The sequence below is a fragment of the Taudactylus pleione genome, unplaced genomic scaffold (genome assembly GCF_031769625.1).
Source record: "Taudactylus pleione unplaced genomic scaffold, aTauple2 ptg000302l, whole genome shotgun sequence".
Classification (NCBI taxonomy): Eukaryota; Metazoa; Chordata; class Amphibia; order Anura; family Myobatrachidae; genus Taudactylus; species Taudactylus pleione.
This window is the reverse complement of record NW_028284703.1, coordinates 9,192,168-9,208,178: the sequence shown is the minus strand read 5'-3', so window position 1 is coordinate 9,208,178 and position 16,011 is coordinate 9,192,168. Positions and strand designations below refer to the sequence as shown.

Below are 16,011 nucleotides of genomic sequence, written 5' to 3'. Positions count from 1 at the left end.
GCCATATATACTAAGAAACCATCCTTTGTGCTCACTCTCAGTAAGGCAAAGCTAAATCTAACATAGATAAACAACACATTTCATTAGTAATATCTACCGAACATCAGTGCTGTATTTATGGAGATACAGTCAGTATCCCGGCAAAGGGGATGTCGGCGCTTAGAATACTGGTGCCAGAATCCCAACACCTGTCAGAATCCTGGCACCGGCATCCCGACCGCCTGAGGGATAGGTTTAGGATGCGGGAAGGGGGTGGTTAAGTTTAGGGGAGGGAGGGTTAGGGAGAGGGTTAGGATACCTACCGACAGGTGTTGTTATCCTAACCCTGCCGGGAAGCCGCCATCGGGATCCTGAGCATCGGCTTCCTGTACCCAACCCGTATTTACCTACCTGAAATAACGGCAGAATAAGACTGCGTGCTCTGGCTTCATCCTAGGCAATCAAATTATTTATAGCACAACAATGATAAATTTAGGCAATTAGCTGGTCGCACTCTGCATGGGGAACTGAATGACTCACCTGCGATAAAGACACCGTTCTCTGCATAAGAATTTTCGTTTTCTTAAATCCAGGGTCACTTTCTGCAAGTACATTCATGGTCTTCTTCCCAATAAACTCCAAGGCATCGAGGCCACCACTCAGAACGGACTTACCCTGCAGTATCAGTGCATCATTAGCTATATAAATAACTGGCAACACCAGTTTACAAATATACCAATAATAAGAAATTATTTTTACAAATTTTAAAAAAGAGCAACCTGCTAACTATACATGACGTCATACTGTCTACGGGACAATTACATATCATGTAGCAAAAGGAAATGTCTACTTGTAGGGTAGATGCATCATAACGTTATACAACCTTGAACTTTCCCAGCAGATTATTACCAAAGGTTATTTCATATGGGAGGAGGTGTTTCAAACATTCTTAAGAGGACAGGTTGAGAAGTTACCCATAGCAACCAATCAGATTCTAACTGTCATTTTATTGAGCGCAATTGATAAATGATAGCAAAAAGCTGATTGGCAACTAAACCACTTTTTGATACATCTCCCCATGGCCAGCTGCCTGTATAGACACCAAGGATCACTTATAGGCAAGTATACATTTTATAGACCGTTTCAGCATCCACATCTAATAAGAAATTACATGTATGACACCCAAAATAAGACTCATGCCGAACAGGTGCAAACTGCTAGGCTCCTCCAGCCTCTATTCACTGACTTGTACGCTTGTATTTATCTCTAGTGTTTGTGTGGTCTCATATTTGGTAACAATTCATGATCATCTGTCACCATGTCAAGGCCATAACTACTCACCGTATTTTGTACGACATTCGTTAACGCTGAAAACACACCGCGAGAACTCGTGGAAGGTGATAAAGGCTCAGCCGGACAATCATCTTTTTCTGTCAATACTTTAATCAAAGCAACAAAGAAAGGATATTATTCTTAGATAAACTGGAGTTAGGAAAATGATAATACCACACAGCCGAATTATATGTTGAGAAGCTGAACATTTGTGGTTCACGGTGTCCAATTACCAGATGCTGGTGGATGGTGTAGTGCGGACAGCTAAGTAAGCATGGTGTAAAGGATAGCACTACAAAGGTTGCAAACCAATCCACCCGCCAAGCGCCTCTGTGGAAGTAATTAAATGTTGTTACCTCCGCACATTATAGTGATAAAAGGCATGTGGGTCACACATTTCTACTTTTGGGCAAAAGTACCCATTTTTACAGGGAAGCACATAGATGAGTGTACCAAGATGGCTGCCGCTGCAGCAGCTGGATAGGTTTGCATAGCCGACAGGAGGATGAACTATGGATTCGGCACATGAGTTGTGGTGAGAAGACAAAAGGTCTTGTACCTATATTTTCAGGGCTATGGTATGATACAGTTTTCCCATGACTATTCCCTTTCCCTACCCTACGGGGTCTATTTATCAATAAATAGAACAGGGCAACTGAGCAATCATCAGCCTTCCCATTATGAGATATCTAAAAGGAAGTAAGGGGAGGGTTTCGTGGCTTCAGGCCACATAGGTGTCCTGGATTTTCATTTCAGAATGTGTTTGTGCCCTCAAGCTTCAAACTCACTTCAAGACCTTCAAACTCACAATGATGACACAAGTAATACAGCCAGTCCCTAAGCAGATGCTTGTAATGTTGGAGAGGGTTTGATGTGATTTTTTTTTTTTTTTTACTCTTTCCACCCTGTGCCTTTCCGGGGCCATCTGTCAACCTGCATATGTAGGTGAGGATTGATCTTACAGAGGTGTTTCCAGAGAACAGGAATTGTGTGTGCACCTTCACGTGCGCTAACAGGACAATTACATGTGCACATAAAGAAGCACTGAGGGCTCATGTTCTTTCCAGTTCATAAATGATCCTGAATGTGTATACTGTGAAATTGCTCTCATTAAATACAATGCTATTCACCATTTCCTGTAGTCTGTTACTTCTGATATTAATAATCCTGCATATTTTCCAGTGTTACTTTATTACCATGGCAACCACAGTCACGTGGCACATGATGTAGTAAGCAGAGAGGCTTTGTAACGTCACCCTGAAGTCTGTTTTCGCTGTGACATCCTGCCTCCTCTGCCTTCCCATGACATGTCTGACAGTCTGTGTCTGTTTAGCAAACTGTCTGTATCTGGCAGCCACACATTGGGCCTGATTGTGAGTCTCTCACAAAATGGTCAATATTTATCAACAGAGCATGCATCTAAGTCGCTAAAAATCAAACAGTGCATACATCCCATGGTGCGTACGCACAGATGCGCAGTTGCAATTGAGATACGCAGTCTAAGAATGTATTGGGCATTCCTGTTCGGTGACTGGGAGGTGGCTATAATTTGGCATGGAGATGCACTGTCTGCTGTGTGTGTTATGGGAGTATCGCAGAAGTGTTTGAAAACTCAGGGGTCTATTTACTAAGTAAGTATTAGGTGACAGAGTGAAAAGTGATAAGAAAGTGATGAGGTGCCAGCCAATCAGCTCCCAACTGTTTTTTCAAACACAGCCTGTGAGATGGCAGTTGGGAGCTGATTGGCTGGCACCTTATCACTTTTCACTCTGTCTCCTAACACTGCTTAGTAAATAGACCCCTCAGATGCTTAATCGCTTACATTCTGCACATAGCATGCGGCAGGGGTAAGTTTTGACGGTATGTCCGATAATGGCTTTAAAAGACACACAAAGTGGGTTATTTTTACAGGTGTTATTAGAGAAAAAGTAAAGTATTTGTTCACTCGCAAAAGTGTGAAATAATAATACACAAAAATATTGTTTTGCTAAATATGATAGAAGCGATATTTCTCTGGTGTTATAATAATAAAGTCACACATTATTATTATTTAAATAAAAAAATATATGAGTACAGGAGTAACATGACCTGGTGTTGCAGTAGGTGCAGATGGGAATTAATTTTATTATTTTATTTACTTCTATTTGCAAGGCACCTTAGAGCGTCGGCAGTGCTGTACAGGCATCATACAGCCATAAAAGTCTGCCAAAGTACAGCACAGTAAATAAGGGTCATCTGACACGGGATTGTAAAGTAGGGACAATTTAGGCTGCCTGTGTAATAAATAAAATTAGAGCGTATGTTATGGTCATTCAGTCATAAGCAGCATATTTTTAAAATATTTATGTGTGAGTCAAAGGTTATTTTCTTTAATCTGCAACTGGTCTGCGCTATGTAATGCAGGTGACTGTGGCCAGGACATATATATAATATAATATAATGCACAATACGCCACCTTGTTCTACGGCTTCAGAGCTTCCGGCATCCAAACCTCCATCAGACTCTGAGGTCCTGATTCGCAAAGTGGCTCCTGCTTTCTCCTTCACGGCAGACAGCCCATGGCCTGTTAGCACAAAGGTTCTAGGTTAATCATCTAATACCATTAAAACATTCTGCTGGCAGCCAAAGTAGTTTGTAGTCTCATGCAGAGAACATTGACACGAGGATGTATGGTATATTCAGGATGGATATAGGATCACTAGAACGATTTCTTGAACCCTGCACGTAGTGATATTGGGGCAGATGTATGAAGCTCTGGGAAGTGATAAAGTGGAGAGTGATAAACGTCCAACCGATCAGCTCCCAACTGTCATTTTTCAAACACAGCCTGTAACATGACAGTTGGGAGCTGATTGGTTGGTCGTTTATCACTCTCCACTTTATCACTTCCCAGAGCTTCATACATCTGCCCCATTGTGTGTATGGCCTGTTTGAAGTTAGAGCATGCTGTGCACTGTGCACCATAGGATGGAGATTGAAAAAAAAAAATAGAATATAGAGCCTGATTCAGAGATGGACGCAGAAGCGATGAGAAAACATGCTAAAGAGGTGCCTGAAGGTAAAAGATACCCACTGCCAGCATTGCAGCTCCGAGTGCTGCATCGGCTCACTATCGACCTAAGCTTACTCAGAATGGCCTCCGAAAATTCTTTGCTGGGGCCAGGAAATTTATGTTGGGAGACTCAGATCCTGGCCTTGGAACATCTACATCCTGTTTTGTAAAACGGACACCATCGCCACCCCGCCCCCAAGCGGCCGCAGCCGGCCAATAAGGCTGTGGCACCCAGGAAACTGAACCAGGGTCACAGTGTCATCGCTGCACATGAGCAGACCCGGCACATGTGTCGTCCCCAAAAAATCGGTCATTTGTGACCAATCGGGAACTGTGGACCTAATTCAGACATGTATGTTAACACGATGGTTAGAGTACACCTCCGGTGGTGGGTGAATGTGCAGAACAGGTCCTGCAATCTCGCCCGCAGACCCTTCCAAGCCGAAGCATGTGGTTTTGGGGACGGAGAAGGGCATGGCTGGTCTCCGTTCCCGGAAACGTTAGCATGTCGTCCCCATTTTCCGGGAGGGACGAGGCCATGATCTGCGACGGTAGATGCAGATTCCAGGCCTCGCATGTGACCAGGAACCAGGCCGGTTGCAGAGGCTAAAGCCAACCGCTGCAATAGGTATTTTAGATGGACGAAATTGCACAGCTGCTTGTGTGTGGCTCTGCAATTCCGTCCATCTCTGAATCAGGCCCTGTGTGCGGGTCTGCAATTCCGTCCATCTCTGAATCAGGCCCTGTGTGCGGGTCTGCAATTCCGTCCATCTCTGAATCAGGCCCTATGTGCGGCTCTACAATTCCGTCCATCTCTGAATCAGGCCCTGTGAGCGGCTCTGCAATTCCGTCCATCTCTGAATCAGACCCTGTGTGCGGCTCTGCAATTCCGTCCATCTCTGAATCAGGCCCTGTGTGCGGCTCTGCAATTCCGTCCATCTCTGAATCAGGCCCTATGTGCGGCTCTACAATTCCGTCCATCTCTGAATCAGACCCTGTGTGCGGCTCTGCAATTCCGAACATCTCTGAATCAGGCCCTGTGTGCGGCTCTGCAATTCCGTCCATCTCTGAATCAGGCCCTGTGCGGCTCTGCAATTCCGTCCATCTCTGAATCAGAACCTGTGTGCGGCTCTACAATTCCGTTTATCATCTCTGAATCATGCCCTGTGTGCGGCTCTGCAATTCCGTCCATCTCTGAATCAGGCCCTGTGTGCGGCTCTGCAATTCCGTCCATCTCTGAATCAGGCCCTGTGTGCGGCTCTGCAATTCCGTCCATCTCTGAATCAGGCCCTGTGTGCTGCTCTGCAATTCCGTCCATCTCTGAATCAGGCCCTGTGTGCGGCTCTGCAATTCCGACCATCTCTGAATCAGGCCCTGTGTGCGGCTCTGCAATTCCGTTCATCTCTGAATCAGGCCCTGTGTGCGGCTCTGAAATTCCGTCCATCTCTGAATCAGACCCTGTGTGCGGCTCTGCAATTCCGTCCATCTCTGAATCAGGCCCTGTGTGCGGCTCTGAAATTCCGTCCATCTCTGAATCAGGCCCTGTCTGCTGCTCTGCAATTCCGTCCATCTCTGAATCAGGCCCTGTGTGCGGCTCTGAAATTCCGTCCATCTGTGAATCAGGCCCTGTGTGCGGCTCTGCAATTCCGTCCATCTCTGAATCAGGCCCTGTGTGCGGCTCTGCAATTCCGTCCATCTCTGAATCAGGCCCTGGGTGCGCCTCTGCAATTCCGTCCATCTCTGAATCAGGTCCTGTGTGTGCGGCTCTGCAATTCCGTCCATCTCTGAATCAGACCCTGTGTGCGACTCTTCAATTCCGTCCATCTGTGAATCAGACCCTGTGTGCGGCTCTGCAATTCCGTCCATCTCTGAATCAGGCCCTGTGTGCGGCTCTGCAATTCCGTCCATCTCTGAATCAGGCCCTGTGTGCGGCTCTACAATTCCGTCCATCTCTGAATCAGATAGGTGCTAAACCTATAGCTGTGCTGACATAGCAAAGTCCTATACTGGTTACACTTCATCACATTAGAATGTAACTATAAATATACTTTAATATTTACTGACACAGCATCGCATTTATTTTGGCAATAGTATGAAATTAGCATATTGAATGATTGTAATACAGGCAATTGGCTTCTAATTCTGAAAGGTGTTATCTCATACTGCCCTAGTCCAAAGCATTTTATTTTTGCTTTTCTTGCTAAATCAGTCTTTATACTCTACGGGCAACATGCATTTCCACCTGCTTGTGCGCATCACAAATATAAAGGTATACAGTACATCGGTATATAAACATTAGCGCATTAGTGACATGCATCCCCCTTACACCTGTAGAGGAAGCATGGAGTGGGTCAAGCTTCGCCCTAGTAAAGTATGGGCGTATTCATGTCATTGAGACACAATTAAAGATGGATGCATGCGCAGATTCGCCTCTTAGGAGGCCTACCCCTTGTGGACGCTGGACGGCTGGTGCGACAAAATGCAATGCTGAAGAGCTAGCTGATTTTGATTGGCTGTGTGCATATTGACCCCGCCTGCTGATAGAATTAGCATCGCAGCTATAGTATATGAAGTTCATTGACATTTCCATTACTACAGGAAAGGTCTCTATTTCATTTATAACATTTGCAAAATAACAGATATTAGTATGCCAATTCTGTTCATTTGTAGCAGCATGGGGCAGATGTACACAGTGTTGGACTGGGCATGAAGGGCCCACTGGGGGAATGCAGTGATAGGGGCCCATGCTTAGGGGTGTGACCAGCCTCCACTGAGGCTTGGCTAACCAATAGAGAGTGCATGGACTGGTCCCCTTAACAATGTACATATATTATATAGTGTAACATATGTATAGTTCAAGTGCACAGTCTAAAACCCGACCCCTAGAGGAGGGGCTGGGCCCTCACGCTGTGGGGCCCACCGGGAGAATCCCCTGTACCCCTGTGGGCCAGTCCGACCCTGGATGTACAAAGCCTTGTATAGAGATAAAGTGGAGAGAGACACAGTACCAACCAATCAGCTCCTGTCACTTTACACACAAACACACGTTTAGGACTAAACATATAAATTTAAATACACTTTTCCTGTGTGTGTCTGGTTTTGAAATGTACGAAGTACTGACAATGCAGATTTGCTGTGTTTCCCAGGAACAGGGTTAGTAGTACTGATGATCATCTCACCTACAGTAGCACTGGCTGACGATAGGAGGGATTTTCCCCACGTTCCCCAAGTCGTCCAGGTGTTTCCTTTTGCGTCTGTGTCCTGAAACATGAGTAAAATACTAAGCTGCCTATACTGTAGTAAAGTGCTAAATAAAATCTCAATATAGCAGTTAACTGTCCAGGTTAGAATAGAATAAAATAAACCTTTAGATAGTAAACGTCATACCTGGATTAACGGCAACTATTTCAGCTGGTAGGGCTAATGTAGGAAATCTGAATCCTTATTTTCCAAGGTTCGTTCAGACTTGGCAGACTATGGATTTTTTTTTGGTGAAGCCTGGTGTTTTGCCCAAAATATTGTATTTTACACAAACTCTACCAACTGGCAGTACCAAAAAAAATATTCACCAGTTTGCCTACAACCAGAGCTTTGTATGGGGGAAGATGGTGACCTAGGTTCTCCAAAGATATTTTATACAGGAGGAATTCTCAATTGAGGACTGCAATTACCCATTCTGTCATGTTATTTGCAAGCCGTTATGCTCTCCAGGGTGCTAGACTGATCCAGCGCCCATACACACTGACAACGGGTGTTGATTGAGGTGCAACACAAATCACTTCAGACTATCCCTTGGCTATTTAAATGACCATCTATTAAATATCTGACAATTGGCCCCATTCTCTTTTGTTGAAAAGGATTCAGAGAAGTGACTATATTTCCGCCACTCGTTCTGTTACAGAACCCAGACCCAGACTTCCCTCTGTCAGGTAAGCTGAGAATCGGGGTATTTGGATGGTAAGTCTACACTTAAAAGGCAGACAGTCAATAGATCAACAGGGTTAAAAGGTCGATACAAAAAAGCTTGACATGTTTTTTCATGATTTTTAGGGTTAAGGATAGGTTTAAAAAAAAAAGGTAAAAAGTGTCAACCTTTTTTTTTTGTCGACCATTTGAATGTCGACCTTTTAACCATGTCGACCTAAATCACTGTCCACCTTTTAACGTGTCGGCCTATTGACTGTCGACCTTCTGGTGTCGACCTATTGACAGTCTAACTTCTTAATGTGGACCTAGCAATCCACACCTGCGGGTCACCCAGCTAATTAGTACAAGACGGATACCTATCTTCTTGGAACTGAAAGATAAACTTGATTTTCTGGACAAAGATGATCTCACCTACGTCCAGATTAGAGATATAGGCCCGTATTCAATTTGAGGCGAAACATCCGAGCTTGGACTTTTCGCCATCATCGGAGGTTTTTCCAGGGATAAAGTATCGGGCGCGTGCCAGCTTATCCCCGTATTGAATTCGGATCCGGCAAATATGGGACCCGGCGGAAAGGTAAGTATCGAAAAGTCCTGGAAATTTTCGGGAAATCATACTGGCACTCCCCTAAAAGATGGTCTGACATGGGGGATCACTATGGGTACCCCCGTTTTGTCCTGCGGAAGGTAAGTCGGGCTTTTAAATAGCCGTGGCAGGTGCAGAAATGGGTGAAGAATAGCATTTATCTCTATTTTTTTTTAAATAACTATGCCCATCAAATTTGGGGTACATGAAAATGGGTGCAAGCATATTTTTAAGTCCCTAAAATTATTTTAAAAAATTCTTCCAAAATGCACCTGCCGCTACCACCCGCCTTCTAGAAAACACCTGCCACATACTTGGGGACCCCCCTGAATTAATTTAGCTATTTTTAAACTTTGTTCCCCAATTATTATTTTTTTTGCCCCCAAAATGAAAGTAAATTTTTTTGGGGTGTCCTGAGGACTTTAATTTTTTTTTGACACAGAATATTTTTAGGGGACACTCCCAGGGCTGCAGGCTATTTTTTTTAAGCCTGCACCCCTAAACCCCCATTCTGCCCTTTTTTTCACCATGTATTACATGGTGAAAACTTATCCCCATTTTTTAAGAAAGACTTTTCGCACCGGCGAAAAGTCTTTGAAATTGAATATGGGGATAATTGAAATAGGCGAAATGACATCATCTGCGATAAATTATCACCGATAACGGACTTTTCGCCTCAAATTGAATATGGTCCATAGTTTTTTTGTGTGAGGGGCTCAATCTCTTCCATGATAGGGATCTAAGGGCTTGATTCAATTCAATGCGAATTGAATAGCAACGGAAAGAAGCTCCTGGAGCTATTCAATTCAGCGCGCTGTTTTGGTGTTTAGTCGCGAGAACCAGCATTCTCCGACTAAACTGCCCAGCGCGATGCTATTTCCGCGAAGCTAAGGACAGAAAAAAGCATCGCGCCAGGAGTTTTGTCAGCTTTCTGCTCGCACCCCAGGATGCGAGAAGAAATTCTTAGTCAGGGTTAACAGCGTGCTGAATTGAATAACTTCGGGAGCTCCTTCCCGATGCTATTCAATTCACGTTGCATTGAATCGAGCTCTAATTTTTTCTTGAGATTTTATGTCCCAGGTTAACCATAGTTTACCAGACAGTGACTAGTGGACCGAGAAGAATCTGTAAGGGAGAGCTAGCTAGTGGACCAAGCTATTTCAAGCCACACATCTTTCACGCACACAGTGCTGAAGTGCTGATGGAAACCTAATATAAAGTTATACCAGGTTAATACCGCTTCCCAGGACAGTACTGTAAAAAGTCACATGGGGTTTCAGGATGCTAGTGGAGAGTTCACTATTGGCAAAATGTAGTCAACACCTGAAAAGACTTTGGGAGGCAATGAGTCCAACAGTCCAGAGTTTTGGCTTTTAAATTTATCTACCCTGCCAATTTCATAATACACAAACTCCTTGCTGAGACACCTGAAGAATGCGGCTATGGCAGGCTTCCTGCTCACTGGGGAAGAGCCTCCTCTCTCTCCCTGGGTGAATGGCTCCACAGAATTGGTCATTTTGGAAATTGATGACATTACATTCTCAGCACAAGATCGCCATCAAGATTTGGTGTCAATGGCTAAACTTTAAAGACTCAAGCACTTCCCAGTCTTTATTTATCGACCCCAAAATTGGGGAACAAACTTATTACACCCCTATATTAGGAACTAGCAATGGAGTCTCTTCTGCATGTTAACTGCCTCCATTTACATGCCTAATATTACTTCCACCCATTAATCAGCGAGTCCCACCTTGCATTTGCTCCTCCCCCATCCCTACCTCCACAACCCCGCCCCTTTTTTTCTTAGCTACTTTGCCCAGATGGTTTTATTAATTTTTCCCATTTTGTATTACAATCTGCACGTGTGGAGCGATCCCTACTTTGCACTCATGGTGGCGCTGGTTCTATTTCTGCTGAAACGTACTATAAACTATATAACTGACTCTTACATCTCACCAGACTGTCATGTATATATAATCTGACTATTGTATTATTATATATTTTTGCTCAATAAAAATAAATTATCCAATAAAAAGAAAAAATATAAATAATTAACATATTTGATTAAATTGTACGGGTCACCAAATCAAAATGTAATTTTTGCATCATGGCTCACTTTGTAACTAACATGTAGTGAATGAATGAGATGATAATTCAATCACAAAATGGCTTCATCCACTGGGTGTGAGTGAGCGGCCAACTTATAACGTAGATTTGTGAGAGCTGAACTACATACTGGATTTACTTGTTCTTCATGGGTGGGACTAACGTCAGTCACTGGTTCTAAGCTCACAGGGTCACAACACTCCACAGGGATTGGTTGTGTTTGTATTATTTGGGGTTCTTGCTCTTCACAGTTCAGAGCTGGTTCAGCACCTGATGTCTTTAGTACATCACTAGTTTGTGGACTGTCCTCTGGCACCGAATCCTCATTATCCCTCAATACGAGATTTGCAATCTTCTCCAGCTCAGTCTCAGTGCTGTCATCTTCTGCCTTACTTTCCTCACTTGACATTTTTACTACAGGTGGAAGAAGAGGACAACAATAATTATATTACACGTGAAAAGTGAAGAACAGCATCAATTGTATAAATAGGGTAAGTGAGGGACAATGTCAATAACATGGGGGCAGAGGAGAAAAACAACAACGACACGGGGGCAGAGGAGGACAACGACACGGGGGCAGAGGAGGACAACGACACGGGGGCAGAGGAGGACAACGACACGGGGGCAGAGGAGGACAACGACACGGGGGCAGAGGAGGACAACGACACGGGGCAGAGGAGGACAACGACACGGGGGCAGAGGAGGACAACGACACGGGGCAGAGGAGGACAACGACACGGGGGCAGAGGAGGACAACGACACGGGGGCAGAGGAGGACAACGACACGGGGGCAGAGGAGGACAACGACACGGGGGCAGAAGAGGACAACTACACGGGGGCAGAAGAGGACAACTACACGGGGGCAGAAGAGGACAAGGACACGGGGGCAGAAGAGGACAACTACACGGGGGCAGAAGAGGACAACTACACGGGGCAGAAGAGGACAAGGACACGGGGGCAGAAGAGGACAAGGACACGGGGGCAGAAGAGGACAAGGACACGGGGGCAGAGGAGGACAAGGACACGGGGGCAGAGGAGGACAAGGACACGGGGGCAGAGGAGGACAACGACACGGGGGCAGAGGAGGACAACGACACGGGGGCAGAGGAGGACAACGACACGGGGGCAGAGGAGGACAACGACACGGGGGCAGAGGAGGACAACGACACGGGGGCAGAGGAGGACAACGACACGGGGGCAGAGGAGGACAACGACACGGGGGCAGAGGAGGACAACGACACGGGGGCAGAGGAGGACAACGACACGGGGGCAGAGGAGGACAACGACACGGGGGCAGAGGAGGACAACGACACGGGGGCAGAGGAGGACAACGACACGGGGCAGAGGAGGACAACGACACGGGGCAGAGGAGGACAACGACACGGGGGCAGAGGAGGACAACGACACGGGGGCAGAGGAGGACAACGACACGGGGGCAGAGGAGGACAACGACACGGGGGCAGAGGAGGACAACGACACGGGGGCAGAGGAGGACAACGACACGGGGGCAGAGGAGGACAACGACACGGGGGCAGAAGAGGACAACGACACGGGGGCAGAAGAGGACAACGACACGGGGGCAGAAGAGGACAACGACACGGGGGCAGAAGAGGACAACGACACGGGGGCAGAAGAGGACAACGACACGGGGGCAGAAGAGGACAATGACACGGGGCAGAAGAGGACAATGACGTGGGTCAGAGGACAACAACATGTATTATTACATTCCTCTTTATCTGCTGTGTCATACATTACTAGTACAGATTATTATTCTACATACCTTAAGGTTATTTGAAAATAATTATTTTATAAGGAAAAATGTGCTTTAGAATTAAATGTAATAAAAATGACATGATGACGGGATCTTTTATGCTTTAACATCCACCAACACAGTATGGTACATGATGTAGTTAGATGCACCCAATCAGCAGCAATACGTCCCTGGAAACTTACTGGCAGCTGACGTATGACATTATAAGTATAAATGTAAGGCTTTCCAGCTAAGACAATGCCTGTGTATCTCACTCTGCACACTTGCACCCACTAGTGACATCTGTAGGATCTCCTATCAACCTTGGTATTTAAAAATGTATTCCCCCTTCCAAAACTTTTACATATTAAAATAACTGTTTGCTAGGAATACACTATATAGAAATATAATGGTGTTGGTGGGTGAAGCCCAGGCTCAGTACATACACCTACCTCCCAGCAGCCAGATGTGATACATGCAGTAGTAGCAGCTACACACACTGCCACGCTGTATGCTCTCAGCTTAACCCTCCCCATGCTGGCTGACATTGGCTTACAGTAGGAAACACGTTACAGTTTATTACTGGAATTTTAATAACTCTTATATCTCCTCCAATATTGTCTCCTCACAGAGGAGGGGGTGTAAAATAACTTCATTACATCACTGCTCAATCTTATCCGGACACCATGGAGTTAAAGCACCAGCTCCCCGCCCTCAATTCACCAATGAAGTTATTGAGGAAAAAAAAACCTAGTGTCCACATTTCCAGACACTAGAGTGAGGCATGGCCTAATGCAGTTGATTTGAATGGCAAAAATCCCAGCCAGATGCTGCTAAAGCATGATGTCACTTGTAGTTCCACAATAGCCCCACTCAGTGTATTACTCTCATGTAATTGCAATTACTCTGCAAATACAGATCAGAGAGGCAACAGTCATAAGTATTTTATGCACTTGTAATAATCAGCTCCGATGCTGCAGTGCTGACACTGAACTTATTGTATGAGTATTTATATTACTATTTTGCACTCAATCTACAACTTTGTCTCTCAGCACTGCAGACAGGAATCCCCATTACCGTTACCATACTGTTTTCCCTCTAGTGCTTTAATGTGAAATAAGTCAAATAAGTTTTTATTTATAAAGACTACAGCGCCACCTACCAGTGGACTTGGTGATTAGCGCCAGTCCAACTTTTTTTTTTTTTACATAGTCCTTAAAATTATTTATCTGAATGTGCTCATTTTACAATGAATACAATCACATTAGTGTTCATATGTTACTTCTGGCAGTGTGGTTATTGGCGCACCTATGAGTGCATATATTGTTACATTTAGCTCTGACTGTAGCCCTTTAGGCAATAATGCCGCAGTGTGTGTATAAGTTGTTACATTGTTGCAGAGTGCAGATCACGCTGTGCACTCTGCAGTGTTATGTGTGTATATATACAGCAGTACCTGGTGCATTAATGTTCTCCTAGTGTAAACAGAAAAGGAATAATGATAATTTCCTTACCGTCCAGCTGTCCCTCCTCCCAGCAATATTCCGGGTCGCTCCTCCCTCCCTGCCACGTACACTGATGGCAGACAAGACACAGTATTCATCATGGCACATGTCCCAGGTAGCAGGGTGTACAGGGCACAGATCATGAATGATAACAGTGCTACAGAAACAGCATCTTACATGAGGAGCCACATGTGTGTATGTATATAAATAATATATATATATATAAACTATTTATAATTTTACATCGACATTGCCATAAACATTTAATAGTCGAACATTTATTTTAGATCACAGTTTTCAACAAAGCAAGAAAAGAAAAATAAGTCTTTATGGCAGAGTACTGTTTGTGTGTAGTGCCGACCGCAGTGAGTGCGGACAGCACTACATAGGACCGGCGCTAGGCTTCCCAGCGCCGGTCCTGTGCTGCACAGCTGAGCCCCTTCCCTCCCCTGAGTGCTTGCTCAATAGCACCAGGAGGAGGGTGGCAGGTGGGTGGGCTCATTCTGTGCATAACACACACATCGCCTGCCAGTGATGTGTGTGTTAATCAGCAGCCAATGAGAGTCAGACAGACTCTCATTTGCTGCTGCTGCACACACATCTCCGCCAACACTGGCGGTGATGTGTGTGTTAAACAGCAGCCAATGAGAGTCAGATAGACTCCCATTGACTGCTGCAGCGCTCACTGCAAGAGCCGGCTCCCTTCCGGCTCCTGCAGTGGGTAATGGGAGAAACGCCACGACGTCTCTCCCATAATAAAGAGCGCGCCAGCCCGGGAGGATTGACGTGTGGATGGAGGCCGGGACTGGAGCGTGGATTCAGGTAAGTATTTTTCTTTTATTGCTTAATTTCAGTGTGTATTTGTCGGGGGGGGCACTTATACTGGGGGCACTGCATGGGGGGGACTATTACTAAGGAGGAGACTACTGGGGCACTGCTTTGGGGACGGGACCACTACTGGGGGCACTGCATTGGGGGGGACTACTACTGGGGGCACTGCATCAAGGGGGACTCCTACTGGGGCACTATATAAGGGGCTTACTACAGGGGTCAATGCACAGGGGGGACCACTACAGGGGGCATTGAAAAGGGACCACCACTACAGGGGGCACTGCATAGGGGGGATAAATACTGGGGCCCTGCATGAGGGGGACAACTACTGGGGGCACTGTATAAGGGGCACTACTGGGGGCCTGCATAAGGGAGGATCACTCCTGGGAGCACTGTTTAAAGGGCACTGCATATGGGGGATCACTACTGGGGGCCTGCATATGGGGGACCACTACTGGGGGCACTGTATAAGGGGAACTAATGGGGGGCTGCATAACGGGGACCACTACAGGGGGCACTGTGTAAGGGGCACTGCATAAGGGGAACCACTACTGGGGGTACTGTATAAGGGGCACTACTGGGGGCCTGCATAAGAGGGACCACTAATGGGGGCATTGTATACTGGGAGTACTATGTAAGGGGTACTACTGGGGGGCATGCATAAGGGGGACCACTACTAGGGGCACTGCATAGGGGGCACTGCATTAAGGCGCAAATGGAAAGAAATGTTCCCAGTGACAAGAAAGGGGCGCGTGTCATGTTGACATGCCCCATTTTTCAGTGGCCACGCCCCTTGTGACCATGCCCATTTTTCGCAGCGTGTGCCTGAGGCGTGCACACATACTGGGGGGAGGGGCTCCATTTTAAAATTTGCCCTGGGCTCCAAATACCCTAGTTATGCCATTGTGTGTGTGTGTGTGTGTGTGTGTGTGTGTATATATAT

General features: G+C 45.9%; 1 protein-coding gene across 5 annotated transcripts in view; it reads right to left on the bottom strand.

Moving 5' to 3' along the window:
• The window catches only part of FAM114A1 (family with sequence similarity 114 member A1), a 37,106-nt gene extending 22,809 nt beyond the window's left edge, over positions 1 to 14,297 (bottom strand). The window contains exons 1-6 of one of the 5 annotated variants that reach the window (XM_088442019.1): positions 14,247 to 14,297; positions 11,113 to 11,396; positions 7,543 to 7,624; positions 3,767 to 3,874; positions 1,321 to 1,418; positions 520 to 654 (exon numbers count right to left, since the gene is read on the bottom strand). In XM_088442019.1, the coding sequence (XP_088298145.1) occupies positions 520 to 654; positions 1,321 to 1,418; positions 3,767 to 3,874; positions 7,543 to 7,624; positions 11,113 to 11,391 (702 nt within the window). In that variant the 5' untranslated portion in view covers positions 11,392 to 11,396; positions 14,247 to 14,297. The other 4 variants (XM_088442022.1, XM_088442021.1, XM_088442020.1 and 1 more) reach the window with 4 other exon arrangements.
• Positions 14,298 to 16,011: the final 1,714 nt, after the last annotated feature.